This window comes from Anabas testudineus, chromosome 1, assembly GCF_900324465.2.
Source record: "Anabas testudineus chromosome 1, fAnaTes1.2, whole genome shotgun sequence".
NCBI lineage: Eukaryota > Metazoa > Chordata > Actinopteri > Anabantiformes > Anabantidae > Anabas > Anabas testudineus.
The window spans coordinates 19,796,315-19,813,650 of record NC_046610.1 but is presented as its reverse complement, the minus strand read 5'-3'; the positions used below and the strand labels follow the sequence as shown (position 1 = coordinate 19,813,650).

Here is a 17,336-nt window from a genome sequence, read left to right as displayed (position 1 = left end):
CCATCGGCGAAAATTGAATCAATTCATCCTTGACACCAAGTGACAATTTTTGCCAGAAGAAACTAACTTTCTCAAGGTGTTTCTGGGACATTACATTCACGCATACAGGAGATCCAATTACTGCATGCCAAGTAAAGTTTTGAGTAAGGTTAAAAAAAACCTACATGCATGGAAAAGAAATTGCTTGTTTTACTTTCACATTTGGTTTTGCTATTGTATTCTACTATAGAAGTAGCACTAGACACTAGACACAATAAATAACTGTTACCTATATATTGCTTATTACCTCATACCACAGGTGCAAAAGTTGCTCCGCCTCTTTTTAGACACAGATATTGTCGTTTGTTGTGTCTTCCCCTGTTTCTATAAAACCTCAGAAGAAGAAGCAGCACCAAATCCTTCAGATCTCCATAATGAGGTAAGCAGCATTAGATCTTTCCTCAGCTGAGAGAAATTAGATATGCAGACGCCTGTGCTTTAAAATGAAAGAACAGCAACTCAGCAGCAGCTTAAAAAAAGAAAAACATCTGTAGAGGTTTCAAGCATAATAATAATGATAATAATAATTATATATTATTATAATATATATATATATATATATATATATATATATATATATATATATATATATATATATATATATATATGTTATACATGTTTTACCTTGTGGTTTGTCCTGTGCACACAATTATAATAAAAAAAATTGTTAGCATATAATGCCTATAGAAGTGCTTTACACCACATTTAAAAGTTTAGTTCAGTTTCCTAAATATTTAATAGTAATAAATATTTTTATAGCAAATTAATTTGCTTGTTATTTTTTTTCTACATCACCTATTTATAGTGTGTCTCACTATATGTGTAATAAATTAAAGACAATCAACGACACATTTCTGCCATTGCCCTGACTTCTCTCCTGTTCCCCTGGCCCCTCCCAACTAGCGAATGCAGATATACGTTGCTGTGATACTTAGAACAAATACTTCAAATACTTCAAATACTTTAAACAGTTCATATACTTTAAATACTTGGACCAGAAGTAAACCCTGTGTAGAGATGCCTTTTTAAAAGGGATGTTAACTAACTAACCTACTATTCACTGGCATACCCAATAACCTACCACGCCAGCAGACACTACACCATGTTCAACGTTTAGGTTTAAGCTTGAGTTGCCATGGACTATAGCACCAATTCACAACAGAAGTCATCTCAAGGCACATTACAGTTGGTTTAAGACCTTATAGAGTATAATTATGTAAAAATTGATATGGAAAACCCAACAATCCCATTTGAGCAAACTTTAGGCAACAGTGGAGAGGAAAAACTCCATTTAGAGGAAAAATCATTACAGGGAGACAATGGAGAGAAGCTAATGTAGAAGAAATATGATCTTTTTTGCTAATTCCAGTCAGAAATCTGGCTGCAGCATTTTGGATTAACTGGAGGCTTTTTAATGAGATATTGGGACATCCATCTAATAACGAATTACAATAGTCCAGTCTGGAAGTAACAAGTGCATGGACTAGTTTTTCAGCATCACTTTGGGATATGTGGGGATTTTACCACTACACTAACACTAACCAGCCATTAGTCATCATTTAGTTTCTTCTGGTTGCATGGATAAGTATAGCGAGGTATCATCTGCATAGAAATTGAGTCTTTCCTAATAATATTGCCTTAGGGGGACCCTGTGGTACTCCGTAGCTAACTTTGGTGTACATGGAAGATTCATCATTAACATGTACAAACTGGAATCTATCTGATAGATACGATTTAAACCACTCTAGTGCTGTTCCTTTAATCCCAATGACATGTTCCATGTCTGTGTAATAAAATGTTGTGATCTATAGTGTCGAATGCAGCACTAAGATCTAACAAGACTAGTATAGAGAGTAGATCATTCTCTGATGCTAATAGAAAACTACTAGTGGCCTTTACCAGTGCTGTTTCTGTACTATGATGTACTCTAAATCCTGACTGGAAATCTTCATACAAGTTATTACTGTGCAGGTGGTCACATAATTGCTTAGAAAATACCTTTTCAAGAATTTTAGAGATATAGGATTGGAAATTTGTCTATAAATTACTAAAACCCTTGAGTCCAGAGTAGGCTTTTTGAGTAAAGGTTTGATTACAGCAACCTTAAAAGCCTGTGGTATGTAGCCTGTTTGAAAAGATAGATTGATCTGATCTAATACAACCGTGCTGATCAAAGATAAGACATCTAGAAATTAATCTAGAGCTATTGCACATATAAGACCATTCATGCTGGATGCCCGGAGGATCTGATAAATTTTTCCACAATAGTTACGCTGGACAGAGCTATGACTCTGTCTATGACAGTGTTTTACGGACGACTTTTTCTTTTTAAGCTACAGATTTGGGAATTGTACCGTGGAGCTAACTTCCTCTGATTCACTAGCTTCTTTTTCAGAGGAGCAATAGTATTGTTCAGTGTGAGGCTTCAGTATCATCAACGAGATAGTCCACTTGTGCTGGAGTAACGTTGAAATAACTGCCTTCCTCTGTGTTGGTACATGGCTCTGAAATAAAAGATAGAATCAGTTCCATAAATTTGTCAACAACATTTCAGATAAAAATCTACTGAATCTTATTCTTAGGTGAGTTAAACTTTGGAATTGTAAATTCAAATGTTAGTCAGATAAAAGTTGGTTTGGGGGAAAAACTATTGAATGATTAATACCAACACCATATGTCAAAACAAGATCAAGGGTGTGATTAAAACAGTGAGTGGGTTTATTTACATTTTGAGTAAAAACCAATGGAGTCTAATAGTGAATGAAAGGCAGTTATCATCAACATCTACATGAATATTAAAGTCACTATAATGACTTTATCTGCACTAAGAAATAAATCAGATAGTTAAAAACTCAGAGTGGGACAGGAGGACGGTACACATAACAAACAGAACTGGTTTTTGATTTTCCCAGTTTGGATCAGAGAGGCTAAGAGTGAGGCTCTCAGATGAATTCAAACTATGTTCAGGTCTGGGGTTGATTGATAAACTTGAGTGGAAGACTGCTGCCGTCTCTTCTAATCAGCCCAGTGTTACGTTTCCTCCCTCTGGTCTGTCTTTTGGTTTGGTTTTGTTTTGTTCCGTCTCCCTCTCCTGCCACACCCCTGTATCGACTGCCTCCACTCTCCACTCCACACACCGGACTAATTACAGACTCAATTCACCTGGGCATCCCTCTGTTTTAAAAGCACCCCTCAGTCCGGTGCTGGTTTGTCACCTCTGCTTCATTCATGCACATTGACTTCACCCTGACATTCAGTCATGCTGTCATGCTGTCATGCTGCACACTACCCCTCCACAATCCGTCAGTCAGTCAGTCAGTCAGTCAGTCAGTCAGTCAGTCAGTCAGTCAGTCAGTCAGTCAGTCTGTCAGTCTGTTCGTTCGTTCGTTCGTTGGTTTGTCCGTGAGGCACCTCTCTGTTTTTGTAGGTTTGAATTGTTTGGTCTGCTTTCATGCAGTGTTTTTTAGTTGATACTTTGTCCTGTTAGTTCTGTATGTTTGTTCCCGCTTGCCTGCCATGTGCAATGATCTTTTGTTTGTTACTTTGTACGGTTAGTTTGTCAGTTGGTTTATGTCCGCATTAGTGCGTGGTTTTTGTTGGTACTTTGTATGTTGTCGGTAGAGTTTAGTTTGAGTTTTTGCCTGTGTTTCCACAGTGTTTTATGTTGATACTTTGTTCATGTTTGTTAGTTCCCCGTGTCCCCTGCCCTCTTAATAAATATCCTTTTGTTCGTACCCGTTTGGTCCTCGTCCGTCCCTGATTGTAACACCCAGGTTTTCTCCAAAAAGTTTTCCAATTGTCTATGTAGCCTACAATGTTTGCAGGACACCACTTAGACAGCCAGCGGTTAAATGACAACGTGGCTAAACATCATTCTAGAAAAGTTACACACCGATTTCACATTAATTTTAGTGACTTCCGATTGGCATAATTGGGTGTAATTAACTACTGTGTGAATTATAATTTTACTGTATTTACGCTTATCCTTACGCAGGAGTTTCAAATAGGACTCGACGAGTGAGAGTGGGTTTCTCAGCGAGTGTGTCGCTGAGTGGGGAAAATCGGTTAGAAACATGAACCTGGTTGTGGCGAACCTTGGCCGAGTTCCTAGGGTTATACTTCGTACGAACCATCGCCCAGCAGGCCTGACTTCTTGGATGTTCAGGAACTGCCAGGGGACAGCTAATGGGAGCCAGGCTAGCTGGCTAATTTTTCACGGTGCGGAGCCGAGTCTCCAAATCAGTCAGCCTCGCCTCCAATTCTGCAAAAAAACTACATTTATTACAAATCCCCATCTCACTAAATGAGGCCGAAGAGAAACTAACACATGACATTTAGCAGATATTGCAACAAAATGTTGAAAAACTTAATTGGAACATCCAGGTCTCATTCTTGAATGAGAAAAGATGGCACAAAAGCAAATAGTCCAAGATCTCTGAACCTTTTGGAGACATTTCTAGACTTCAAGGCCTTATTTCACTTCTTTTTTTAGTCTTTCTTTCTCTGCCTTATGAGTTTTGTTGTCTGGTCACTCACAAAGAAAAGCATGAAGTATTTCCTCTGCCAGAAATACCAGAAGTGACAGTAGGAGTCAACGTGCAAGTTCAAGCTCAGCCTGCCATCCAGCCTGGTAATGAAACCTTTAATTCTTAATGTATCTCTGTCCTTTTTGTCCACGTGGTTCGAACCTGTAGACAGTTTGTTTCAAGTTTTATTATTTATTTTATTTACAGTCTGGTGAGTGTCTCTTTCCAACTGTCTCTGGTGAGTTAAAATAACTTTGTTACAGAAAAAACTGCAACAACAGCAACTCCACCAACAAGTGTCAAGAATGCCAGCAACACTGCCAAAACCATCAACTCCACCACCACCATCACCACCACCGTTGACTCCACCAACACCACCACCACCAACGCCATCACCTCCACCACCACCAACACCATCCCCTCCACCACCACCATCACCACCACCGTTGACTCCACCAACACCACCACCACCAACGCCATCACCTCCACCACCACCAACAGCTCCACCAACACCATCACCTCCACCACCACCAACACCATCCCCTCCACCACCACCATCACCACCACCGTTGACTCCACCAACACCACCACCACCAACGCCATCACCTCCACCACCACCAACAGCTCCACCAACACCATCACCTCCACCAACACCATCCCCTCCACCACCACCATCACCACCACCGTTGACTCCACCAACACCACCACCACCAACGCCATCACCTCCACCACCACCAACAGCTCCACCAACACCATCAACTACACCACCAACAACAGCTCCACCAACATCATCACCTCCACCATCCCCTCCACCACCACCAACAGCTCCACCAACACCATCACCTCCACCACCACCAACAGCTCCACCAACACCATCAGCTCCACCACCACCAACAGCTCCACCAACACCATCCGCTCCACCTCCACCAATGCCAGCAGCACAGCCAATTCCAGCATCGTCCTCTACCTCAACAAGGTCTCCACCCCCCACAATGCAGCCAGCTGTAGCAAAGCCAGCAGCTATGTTACCAATGTCAACCATGACAGATAAACCAGAACTGCAGCAGTTTCATCCCTTTGCAAACTACAAGGTGGTGCAAGTCCAAGCTCAGCCTGCCATCCAGCCTGGTAATGCACTGACTTATTCACAGTGTGGTGAGTGTTTCTCTCAATATATGTTTTAAAAGTCAAAATAACTTCAAATTAGTGTTTTGTGGAAAAAAGCTGCAAACACTGACTTGGCCTCATATAAGCTCGAGTCCAGTGAGGGTTTGTGGATTGGTAGAGAAGTATGATGGTGGTGGCGGAGCAGCTGACCAATGCCTCTGGACAGATACTGTGTCCTCATTGCCAAAAATTGAGTACAAAATTGGCTTGTTGACCTGGTGATCTGTGGCACATTTGGAATTTTAATGTGGGTAAAAGTTTTTTTTTACATGACAATGATACTACACAACTACAAAACTCATTGTTAAAAAATTCTATTTGTGGCTGCTTAGTTATAGTTACAGTATTTTTCTGATTACCTATGTTTGCTCAAATTTCTAACACCTGTCTTGTCTTCACTTTAGCCTGCACATCTTACACTTACTCTGCATCTCGTGGTGAAGTGAGTTTCTGCTTTTGTTAAAATTCAGCCACATTAACTTAACTAACATTAACTTTATTAGTTAAACAACATTATGAATAACTTTCACATCTCACTAAACACTTAAATCATTCATATCATGACTCTGGTGTTTACAAAGTCCCAACTTCCCTCCACCCAGTAATTCAACATACTGTCAGTGCTTTCCCAGCAGTCAACGTAACTCTTTGTTCTCTGACCCTCTGCATTTCTTTTCCATAAGCACCTCATATCAGTGAACTGGGCATTGCAACACCTTATTGTAGGAAGAAGGCTAAATAAAAAACGAAATGTATTTCTAAAGAAAATGAATGTCATCTTTTAACTTTAAGGATGAAAGCTCTTTAAGAGATCTTTCAATTCTTTGACACTAACACTTGTGTGGGCCACAGACATTTCAATTACTATGTGATTTTCCACAACTCTTCTTCTAAGGTCACACTTCCAAACACCTACGTTGTCAAGATCCCACTTCGATAATAGTCTTAGATTTATCTTCTTTGAACATGGCTGGATCTCCCAGACCTGATTTTTACTCCACTGCTTTTAATTTCCCCTTTAAATGAATTGAGATGCTCACACACTTTATTCCCACACAAACATTTAATAATTATGAGCAATTCCTCAACCTTCAAGCACCGCTTTAAAACACCTCCAGTGTCCAACTGTTGCACAGTTGCTGTTGTACAAAAGTGATAGCAGTGCTTTGATTGCTCGGCTAAGAAACTCACACACCAACACTGAAGGCAGGTCTGACTTCCAGTTTACAAAACCAAACCAGTACTGTCCTCTGACTTTGTGCGGTGCTGTGACACGGAGAGGATGGTTAGTGGGCAAGGAAAGGAAACAGGAAGTTTACTTTTGGAGTGAGACCATGGGTGGAGTCTGTAAAGACAGGTGGAAACTTCACCTGGGCCTTTCTTCCTTTACACACCTGAGGGACAGCAGTGGAGGCCAGCCTTTGTTTGGTGTCTGATTTGGTAGGTCACTTTTTAACTATGGATATAAGAGTTAATTTCTAGGTGAAGGTAGGTAAATATTTGTACTTCATTTAGACTCTAAAGTGCGTTGAGCATACAACTGATATTTTTTAATTGTGGCAGGCCTTCCTCTTAGTCCAGTAGAACCCCATAGGGGTTTTTATATAGTTTTTTGTATATGTGCTTGTATCTGCTTTGCTAAGTGCTGATGTAGTAACTTAGTGGTATTACTGCAATTTTAGACTGTGCAAAACAAAAGGGAACTCTAAAAGATAACCCCAGCGCGACTGCTACTGCTACTGTGACCTACACCAATCAAAATGCTGCATGAAATAAAGGCCAGATCAACGAGACTCTTAGATCTGTTGGTCTGAGCAGGTTTATTCTCTGTTTATCAATCTAAATAAGGTGAAAAGATTGAAGTAGCAAATATAGGTGCACTATTGTTGCATGAATAATAGGGGCTGGTTCAAAGATTTAAAACGGTATTTATCTTGAAAGGGAATGCTAGATTAAGAGCCAGAGGCCATTGTGGCATTTGCACAGTTTTATTATTACAACAGTGTTTGATGTCAGGTAAAGAATAGAAGTCAGTTTAAATCCTGCTGATAGGTTTGTTAGACTGTGCCTAAGAGTCAGAGTCGCATCTCAGTTTAACGGCTAAAATGGTTTTACAGTTTAATAGTGACTAAAATGAATTAATAACAACCTTAGGCCCTAATTACAACAACCAGGTACATTAACATTTGTTGCAACACTGTTTTATATCTGTGGATTTTAGACAACATTTAGTAGTGTAAATATTTTCCTGTGACATTTTTTTTATCATTTGATGCACCACTGAACAAAAGTAAAAAAGGATTTATTTATAGCACACACAGAGCCTCTCAGGTTTCTAACAGAGCATTATTTACTAAGAGATTTATGATAATAGAAATCATGACATCAGAGCTAAAGCAAATTGTTATTAAAATCCCCTCCCAATTTAACTTTCCCTTTACTGCTTCCATAGGTGGGGCAGCAGAGTCTATATAGAAAGCCACTCACCTCTGTCAATCTCTCTTTTGAACAAAGGAGCCAGCTGCACTCATGTTCGAACTTCACCTTCCTATAGTTTAAACTGTGTAGATGACATATAGGTTTGCTTTGTTAATGAGTTCCACTTCACTGGCTTCAATATTTGTTAACATGCATGTGTTGTAGTGGTTTACAGTGTTTTACATTATTTAGTATGTTTGGAGAAATATTTGTTTTAGAATTTAATCTAATTTACTTTGTCATGCTATTGTCTCTTTGTTGGTCCTAAACCACCACTCAGGAAGGGAAACACAGTCAGATGCATGGACGAGGCTTTCGTAACGCAGAATCCTTGTTATAGCTTTTTCTTTGTCAAAATCCTGTAATTTCAATATGATCTCAGCGTTTTGTACTCTTCTAGATAGTTTGTTTTAGTTTAGTTTAGTTTTATTTTATTTTGACCTTAATATTTTGTGTTTCTTATATAATACTACTTGCCAGTTGTTGTTCATCAGCTTAAGCAGGGAACTAAAATAAAGGTTTCAGTTAAGTTCAGATTTTAAGAATCTATTAATGTAACAACACCACAACAACATAATGCAATAACAACAGAGGAGGAAGCAGTACTGCACCCTTAGGACTCATCTGATTGAGATAAGAGATCTGTCCTCAGTTGAGTGAAAATACCATTGACAGGCGCAAACAACAACAACAAACTACACACCAGCAGAACCTCTACTAACTTTTTTAATGCTTCTGTAGTTTACGTCAAAATCAAAGAACAGCTACTCAACATTTTTTTATTGGGTCAAGAAGAAGCCTTTTAAGCTGACTTTGATTTAAAGATCACAATATTCACTCAGTCTTTGCCCATTATAAACTGTAAATCTGAATGGGCATTGGTGTTGAAAGATCACAACACATGAACATATCACTAAACATTACCAGGGAAATGCACGCACAGACAATACTAAAACCATTTTGAATCAAGCTGTTCGGGTGTTACTAGGTTTTTGCAGTGTTGGAGAGTCTATAAGGATGAAAACAATAATAGTAATCAAAGCTCTTAACAATAAAAATGGATTGGTGCCTTGGATTACTGCAACTCTTGATGAAACTGTGCTTGTGTCATTTGCTCATTTGCTTGTGTTTTGTGCATTGACTTGTGTATTTTGACCTCTCTCAGCTTCCATAAATTTGGTTGTAAGTTTGCTTGCGCAGAGATTGGAATCAACACATCTTTTTTACAGTGAAGTGTTTTACAGCAAAGTCATCACAGATCCGTTTGACAAACACTAGCCTCAGCGTGATCGTCCAGCACGGTTCTGCCTAGAGAAATAGTCACTAGGAGAGAGTAAGAGACAAATCTGATTTAATTAAACTGGAGCTCTACAGATGGTTTCGGTCTTGCAACAGAATCTCTTACATACACGTATTTTTGTGCATTAAAAGAAATGCCACCAAACATGCTTGCTGGCATGCATCATAGGAGCATTGTTACAAAAAGGCCCAGTCATTGCATTAACATGCTCCTGAACTTGATGATCAAGTTTTCAATCACGAGAGAAGTACTGGAGATGCCAGATCTGTGGCCAAGGTCGCTTCATACTGTAACAACCTGACTATCATTGCTTTCCTTCCATGAGAAACAGCACAGACCTTAATGGAAGCATCTTAGGATTATAACTTATTATTTTTATTATTATTATTATTATTATTATTATTATTATTATTATTATTATTACTTAATTTCTAGTTTTGACTACATTTCATCTGCCTTACAAACTTTTTCTCTTGTCCATCAAACAGATATCATGGAGAAAGGTCAGAGACATCCTCCAGTAATAGATGTACCAGCACCACCGTTTCCTGGTCCCCCTGTACAATCTGTGCCACTTGTGTGCTCTCCCCTGCCTCAGCCTGTTGTCCAGCCCGGTAAAACATCACAGATTTTCAGCTGTTGACATTTGACCTGCTTATTTTTCTGTATTACTTTGATGTAACTCTTTATTTTTGAGTTACAAACTCTATGTAATTGTTGTCTGTTGTTATGTCTATGTTGTAGGAGCTTTGTGTTTTGTTATGTTCTTTAAACTGTTACTGCTACATGTCTCATATCCAGGTCAGCAAATTGCTTATCAGTACAGTCCACAGCAGCCGCAGGTCGTACAGCCAGGCAAGTGTGTCTCTCCAGCTGCACGATGTCTCATGAGCTAAATGACATTGCATGTGTGTGATGAAGACAAAAAGTGTAAAAAGTCTGCATTAGACATCTTGTGCATTAGACAGCTAGTTATCAGTAGTATTTTTCTTCTTCTGTCACAGTTAGCCAGGTAGTGGTGCAGCAGATGCCGAGAGAGGCTCCTGGACAGATGGTGTGTCCGCGCTGCCAGAACACCGTTGTCTCTTCAGTCATGTACAAAAGTGGCCTGCTCACGTGGCTGATCTGTGGCTTACTAGGAGTTTTCCTGTGAGTATAGACCCCAACACAAACCAGATATAAAGAGTTGTTGACGTTTTCGATAGTGACTCAAGTCGCATTAAATCCCTCAAAGAGAGACCAGAGACTTGACTCAAGACTCGACTGGAACCTGGAATTTGGGACTTGTGAACAATCTTGATTACTAATATTTATTTATTATTTATTTGAAGAGCTAGGTCGTCACACTGTGGGTTTATGTGGTTGAGCAGGGTCTGGTAACCAATTCTGAAACAAACATCAAACATGTCTGACACTGTATGATAAAGGAGCAGTAAGTAATCTGAATGACTTAGAAATACTACTACACTGTTCTAAGCAGCCTTGAAGCCCTACAGCAAACAACAGAACACTTTTTACAACCACTATGAGACCTAAGACTTCACTTGGCTTTAAACACGAAATCTTCAGAAATGACTTGGAGTTGCAATATATAACTTCTGGGGCCATCTCTGTATCTCTCTATCACACACACACACACACACACACACACACATGCATGCATATATATATATATATATATATATATATATATATAGTCTCTCTCTCCAAGTTACTGAAAATTGACTCTATTATTCTGATGCTCCACTCCAGGATCTGGCCCTGCTGTTTAATACCTTTCTTTGTGGATTCTTGCAAGGATGTGGAGCATGTTTGTCCCGCGTGCAACAACATTCTGCACGTCCATAAACGCCTGTGAGACAGTGCTGTACACAGTAGTACAAACTCTCTGAAGAAACAACAAAAGCACAGCATGTTCAGGGGCCAAACCCCTTTCTGCAAAGCTTAGACGTGCTTGCTTGGTTATAATGTATGTTGGTACCTACATTGTTGTGTATTGTTCATATGTCATTTCTCTTTGTCTGATGATTTGTTATGTGCAATCATGTTGTAAAATGTGAATGTGAAAAATCTATTATATATTATAATTATATAAATATGAAGAATATCTTATCTGCAATATTGTAGTTGTTTGAAGAGCTGTAAGACAGACACTGTAAAATAAAACAAAAGCTGTATCATGTTTAACTTGTTACATTCCTAACTTAAATGTGGTAATAAAGCCTTTTACTAATAAGCAACTCTTGGCTTGGAGCATGACAGTGAAAAGCAGTAAGTCACCTGTAATTACTAATTTACATACATTTTAATATGCATCATGAAGCAAAGAATTTATTTGATATTTATCAGTATACATTCAAGCCCTGTAAACATTGCAAGAATTTAACATGGAAAGTGCACATTAAAACCTGCCAACAATGAAGCTCACACAATCCCCTTCTGGCTTCAACACCTTTTACATGACAACTCGTAATACATCTTATAATGCAATCTAGAGAATATTAAACATGTACAAGGTTTTTTTTGTGAACTGTGTTTTACAGCTTTGTGACAATGTCCCATTAGGAAGCGCACAGGTGTAATTAACACTCATAGTTCTGGTATAGTGGCTGATCGCTGACTGGTTAATTTAACTACTTTTACTTTCACTTATATGCAGCATTTCTCAGCAAACAGTCCTTCAGTGTGACTCTGTTAAAAGACTATTGGACTCTTCTGCCCCCCCCCCCCTGTAGGAATGGTATGTTCCCATCAGACCAGTTCTGTGCTTGAGGACTAGTGGACAGTTTCCAGCAAGTTAATAAAGTTCAGTGTAATTGTTGTTGTCGATACAGTGTTGTGCGTCCATCGAACTGTAAGTTATTATAGTTTATGTATATTTATGTTTCTGTTCTTGATTTTATGGCGTTTCGTTGTTTGCTACGCTGTTTCTGCTTAATAGGACCAATTAGGGGTAATTGATTGTTGTTAGCCAGCACAACTTCGGGACTGTATTTTACAGCGCTTTAATTTGATACATATATTCTTTATTTATCGTTGAGTTGTCGTAAATGCCGACTTTCTTTGTTATTCACATGATTGATTTACTGGTTTAGCAGACTTTCATTTGCATTAGCTGAGACAATTTAATAGAAAGAATTGCTGTGGTGCACGGGCGCCACCTTGTGGCAGCGACATGTATGACATGTGAACGGTATTTACAGTCATGCTGAATGTTATAAATAAACTTCTTGATAACAAGTTGTAATTGTTCTGCCTGTCGTTGATTTTGGATTTTTAAGGGAATGAACGAGTTTTTTTCCGTGATCTAACAGTCAATTCAGTGGTGGGCTGTAAGTCATCTGAACCCAAGTACATGTGAGAAGCCGCTGACAACCATTTTCTTTCAGACTCATTATTGAGGTGCATTTGGAAATATTTAACATGTATTGCACAGTGCAAATATAATTTATAGCACCAAAATAGAAAATAAGCTTTACTTTTTAATTTAGACACTCGTGTCTGCGTGATTGCTGGTTTGGGCTTTTATTAATTAATGCACACAAGAAGAGAAAATTACATAATAGATCCCGTTTTATTGTAAAAAAATAACAAACAACCTTGCTTTTAGATACCATTTAGATTAACAGAGAAGGCAGTTTTGGGTGCCCTCTATAGTTATTTATAACTAACAATGAAAGTGTAGAAAACCTCAGACTAGAGCTTCCTGTAGTTCTACAATCTGACAGCAGAGGGAGCCACAAGGCAGGAGGAGGGCCACCCCCTGCAAACAACAGCATGTCATTTTTTTACAGTAGGGCTGCACTGATAGGGTGGTAAAAGCCTCTTGACCAACATGTAAAAGACCTCAACCAACTGCAGCAACATGTTTGACAGCTCACACACTGTGGTGATTTAATGACTGATGTCCTAAGAGTCTCAGTCCTTAAGTATCATGTTGGCCAATAGGAGGAAAGTACAGGTATCCAGGAGTGGATGTTTTATAGTGAAGTGTGGCAGAGTCTAACATGTACAGTATGTGGCCTCCACTGTGTCTTGTGTGTGCGAGATGTGTGCTGAGATTATGGGATAGGACACACTTAACAAGGTTCTGCGGTGTGACCAGCGAAACCTGAGTTAGTCAGCACTTCTCTGCCCCGTCTCTCACCTTCGTCTTATTTAGTCTCCGACTCAAACTGAGAAACACAACAAGCAGCACAGAGACACACAGACACACACATTTCCACATTTGAGACACCAAACTCCCCCGAACCTCAGTGACAGAATTCATGGTTTGTGTTAATATCTGAAGCAGATGAAGACGTCAGAGAGAGACATTCAGTTTATCTCATACAGCAAAGAGTGGCCTCAGACTAGGATCTAGGAAACAGGTTGAGTTTTTTTAATATAGTTTTTTAAAATAGTAAGAAATACAGACTGCGGCTTGTTGGGAGTTAGATCAGAAGATTAATTTCACTTTAATCGCAGCCTTAGCAGATCAGCACAAAGACTGGGAACAGCGGACGAGCTGTCCTGGCTGGTAACTTTCTGGTAATGAAACCTTTAATTGTTAATGTATCTCTGTCCTTTTTGTCCACGTGGTTCGAACCTGTAGACAGTTTGTTTCAAGTTTTATTATTTATTTTATTTACAGTCTGGTGAGTGTCTCTTTCCAACTGTCTCTGGTGAGTTAAAATAACTTTGTTACAGAAAAAAACTGCAACAACAGCAACTCCACCAACAAGTGTCAAGAATGCCAGCAACACTGCCAAAACCATCAACTCCACCACCACCATCAACTCCACCACCATCGTCAACTCCGCCAACACCATCGCCTCCACAAACACCATCGCCTCCACCAACACCATCACCAGCACCATCACCATTGCCTCCACCAACACCATCACCCCCACCATCACCAACAGCTCCACCAACACCATCACCTCCACCATCACCTCCGCCACCAACAACAGCTCCGCCAACACTATCAACTCCACCACCACCAACACCATCAAGTCCACCACCACCAACAGCTCTGCCAACACCATCCGCTCCACCTCCACCAATGCCAGCAGCACAGCCAATTCCAGCATCGTCCTCTACCTCAACAAGGTCTCCACCCCCCACAATGCAGCCAGTTGTAGCAAAGCCAGCAGCTATGTTACCAATGTCAACCATGACAGATAAACCAGAACTGCAGCAGTTTCATCCCTTTGCAAACTACAAGGTGGTGCAAGTCCAAGCTCAGCCTGCCATCCAGCCTGGTAATGCACTGACTCATTAGTTATTTCTGTCATTTCAGTCCATGTGGTAGTAGACTTCGAACAGAGTGTGTTACCATTTGTTACTTGTTCAAGTTAAATGTCTTTCTCCATATCCAGCTCAACAACTTGTATACCCTGTATACAACTACGCACAACAACAACAACAATGTCAGTTCATAAACCCCACAAGGGCAGTCAACGTGCAAGTTCAAGCTCAGCCTGCGATCCAGCCTGGTAATAAAACCCTTATTTCTTGAACCCTCCCTGTACTGTTTGTTCATGTGGTAGGACCCTGTAGGAAGCTGGTGTTTCATTTTTCTGTAAAGTTTAGTCTTCAGATTTTAAAGTGTGGTGAGTGTTTCTATCAATATATGTTTTAAAAGTCAAAATAACTTCAATTAGTGTTTTGTGGAAAAAAACTGACTTGGCCTCAAAAAGGCTCGAGTTCAGTGAGGGTTTGTGGATTGCTCAGGAAGTGAGGATGGTAGATATCAGCAGTGTTTTTTGTCTATTCACAGTGAGCAGGGTGGTGGTGGCACAGCGGCCAACCGATGCTCCTGGACAGATGCTGTGTCCTCATTGCCGAAACACTGTTGTCACTAAAATTGAGTACAAAATTGGCTTGTTGGCCTGGTTGATCTGTGGCACACTAGGAATCTTAATGTGAGTAGGTACACCAACACACACACACACACACACACACACACACACACACAAAAACTAATGATTATTTTATCCCTATGGCTCACACCAGGATCTGGCCTTGCTGTTTGATCCCCTTTTGTGTGGATGCTTGCAAGGATGTTGAACATTCCTGCCCCTCATGTAACATCGTACTGCATGTCCATAAACGTATGTGAAACAGCACTGTTGTGCAAAAACTTTAATTTTTTTTCTCTGCTGGCTCAGTAAAAGTTTTTATTCACTGTAAACTAAGTGCTGATGTAGTAACTTAGTGGTATTACTGCAAGTTTAGACTGTGCAAAACAAAAGGGAACTCTAAAAGATAACCCCAGCGCGACTGCTACTGCTACTGTGACCTACACCAATCAAAATGCTGCATGAAATAAAGGCCAGATCAACGAGACTCTTAGATCTGTTGGTCTGAGCAGGTTTATTCTCTGTTTATCAATCTAAATAAGGTGAAAAGATTGAAGTAGCAAATATAGATGCACTATTGTTGCATGAATAATAGGGGCTGGTTCAAAGATTTAAAACGGTATTTATCTTGAAAGGGAATGCTAGATTAAGAGCCAGAGGCCATTGTGGCATTTGCACAGTTTTGTTATTACAACAGTGTTTGATGTCAGGTAAAGAATAGAAGTCAGTTTAAATCCTGCTGATAGGTTTGTTAGACTGTGCCTAAGAGTCAGAGTCACATCTCAGTTTAACAAAACATAAAGTGAGTTAGTTTTGAAGGTTTTATAGTTTAATTGAGACTAAAATTAATTAATGTCAGCCCTAGGCCCTAACTACAACAATCAGACATTGTATACAGTAACTCTTAATTATTAAACTTTTTACTTTTACTTTTACTTACTTTACTTTTTTTTTTTTAACTTTTAACCTTGTACTTTGCACCTTTATTTACAGTGTTGTCTATGTAACCTATTTTGAATTATCATATAACATCAGTTTGAAATCAAACACCCAGCACTTGAAAATAAAGATACAATTATCATAAGACTGTACAATTGTGAATCATGTTAATCATTTTTAATCTTTATTAACATTTAAATTATATGATAATACATGAAAACACATCTTTGTGATACATTTAAGAGTGTGTACAGTATGTGGTGTTTTGTATGTAAGGTAAAGTTTTTTGCATGGTTCTCAATATGTGAATCTAGATATATTCCCAATAAAAACCTTGGACTTACACAGGAATTAACATGTTTTCATGGATAGATGCATTCTTTCATTTGTGTTACCATCATTTCACAGTGGTTTGCTAATGATGATTAATTCTTTTGATTTAATAAATAAACATGCATTAGCAATTACACCCAACACTAATACACCCAAAACAAACTTATGCTGGACAACGTTCTTGTTTCTCTTTATGAAGTTTACAGAAGCATTTGAGCTTCACAGTTTACCAGCAGAGGCTGCATTTACTGGCAGCTGAGCTACTTCTAGGCACCACCGTCAAAGCAATGTAAGCATGTGGCAATTAGGACTTAAAGCAGTATTAGACTGATAAAGATAGTTTAGTTAGTGCTGTTTATTTTCAGAGGGAGCTGTTTGACAGGCTGCCAGGGATAGTTTCCTGCTCACTGCTTTGACTGAGTCAGACTGAAGCACATCACGCCTCTTTTAGGGCTAAGTTATGGACTGTGGCAAAGAAAACAACGACTAATTTCAACAGAGGAGCTGTTTCACCTGCTGCAGACAGTGGTGGAGTTCAGTTGCCACAGCTTATGACTCTGTCCTATTTTCACTATAATTTATTAGAAAGTGTGTAAAATCTCAGATAATTGACATGTAAAGACATTTAACATTTTATTGTTAAGAAATTCTATTTGTGGCTGCTTAGTTATAGTTACAGTATTTTTCTGATTACCTATGTTTGCTCAAATT

At 39.2% G+C, this 17,336-nt stretch overlaps 2 protein-coding genes across 2 annotated transcripts; both read left to right on the top strand.

Moving 5' to 3' along the window:
- The first annotated feature begins 258 nt into the window (after positions 1 to 258).
- Positions 259 to 16,635, top strand: LOC113161590 (leucine-rich repeat extensin-like protein 5). The gene is made up of 6 exons (XM_026359267.1): positions 259 to 418; positions 4,829 to 4,910; positions 14,283 to 14,753; positions 14,871 to 14,987; positions 15,272 to 15,416; positions 15,508 to 16,635. Exons 2-6 carry the CDS (start codon positions 4,871 to 4,873, stop codon positions 15,611 to 15,613), a joined length of 879 nt encoding a protein of 292 aa, XP_026215052.1. The 5' UTR covers positions 259 to 418; positions 4,829 to 4,870; the 3' UTR covers positions 15,614 to 16,635.
- LOC113161591 (lipopolysaccharide-induced tumor necrosis factor-alpha factor homolog) lies at positions 5,282 to 11,424 on the top strand. Its single transcript, XM_026359268.1, has 5 exons — positions 5,282 to 5,720; positions 9,999 to 10,124; positions 10,312 to 10,365; positions 10,515 to 10,659; positions 11,263 to 11,424. The coding sequence occupies exons 1-5, from the start codon at positions 5,495 to 5,497 to the stop codon at positions 11,366 to 11,368; spliced, it is 657 nt and encodes a 218-aa protein (XP_026215053.1). The 5' UTR covers positions 5,282 to 5,494; the 3' UTR covers positions 11,369 to 11,424.
- Positions 16,636 to 17,336: the final 701 nt, after the last annotated feature.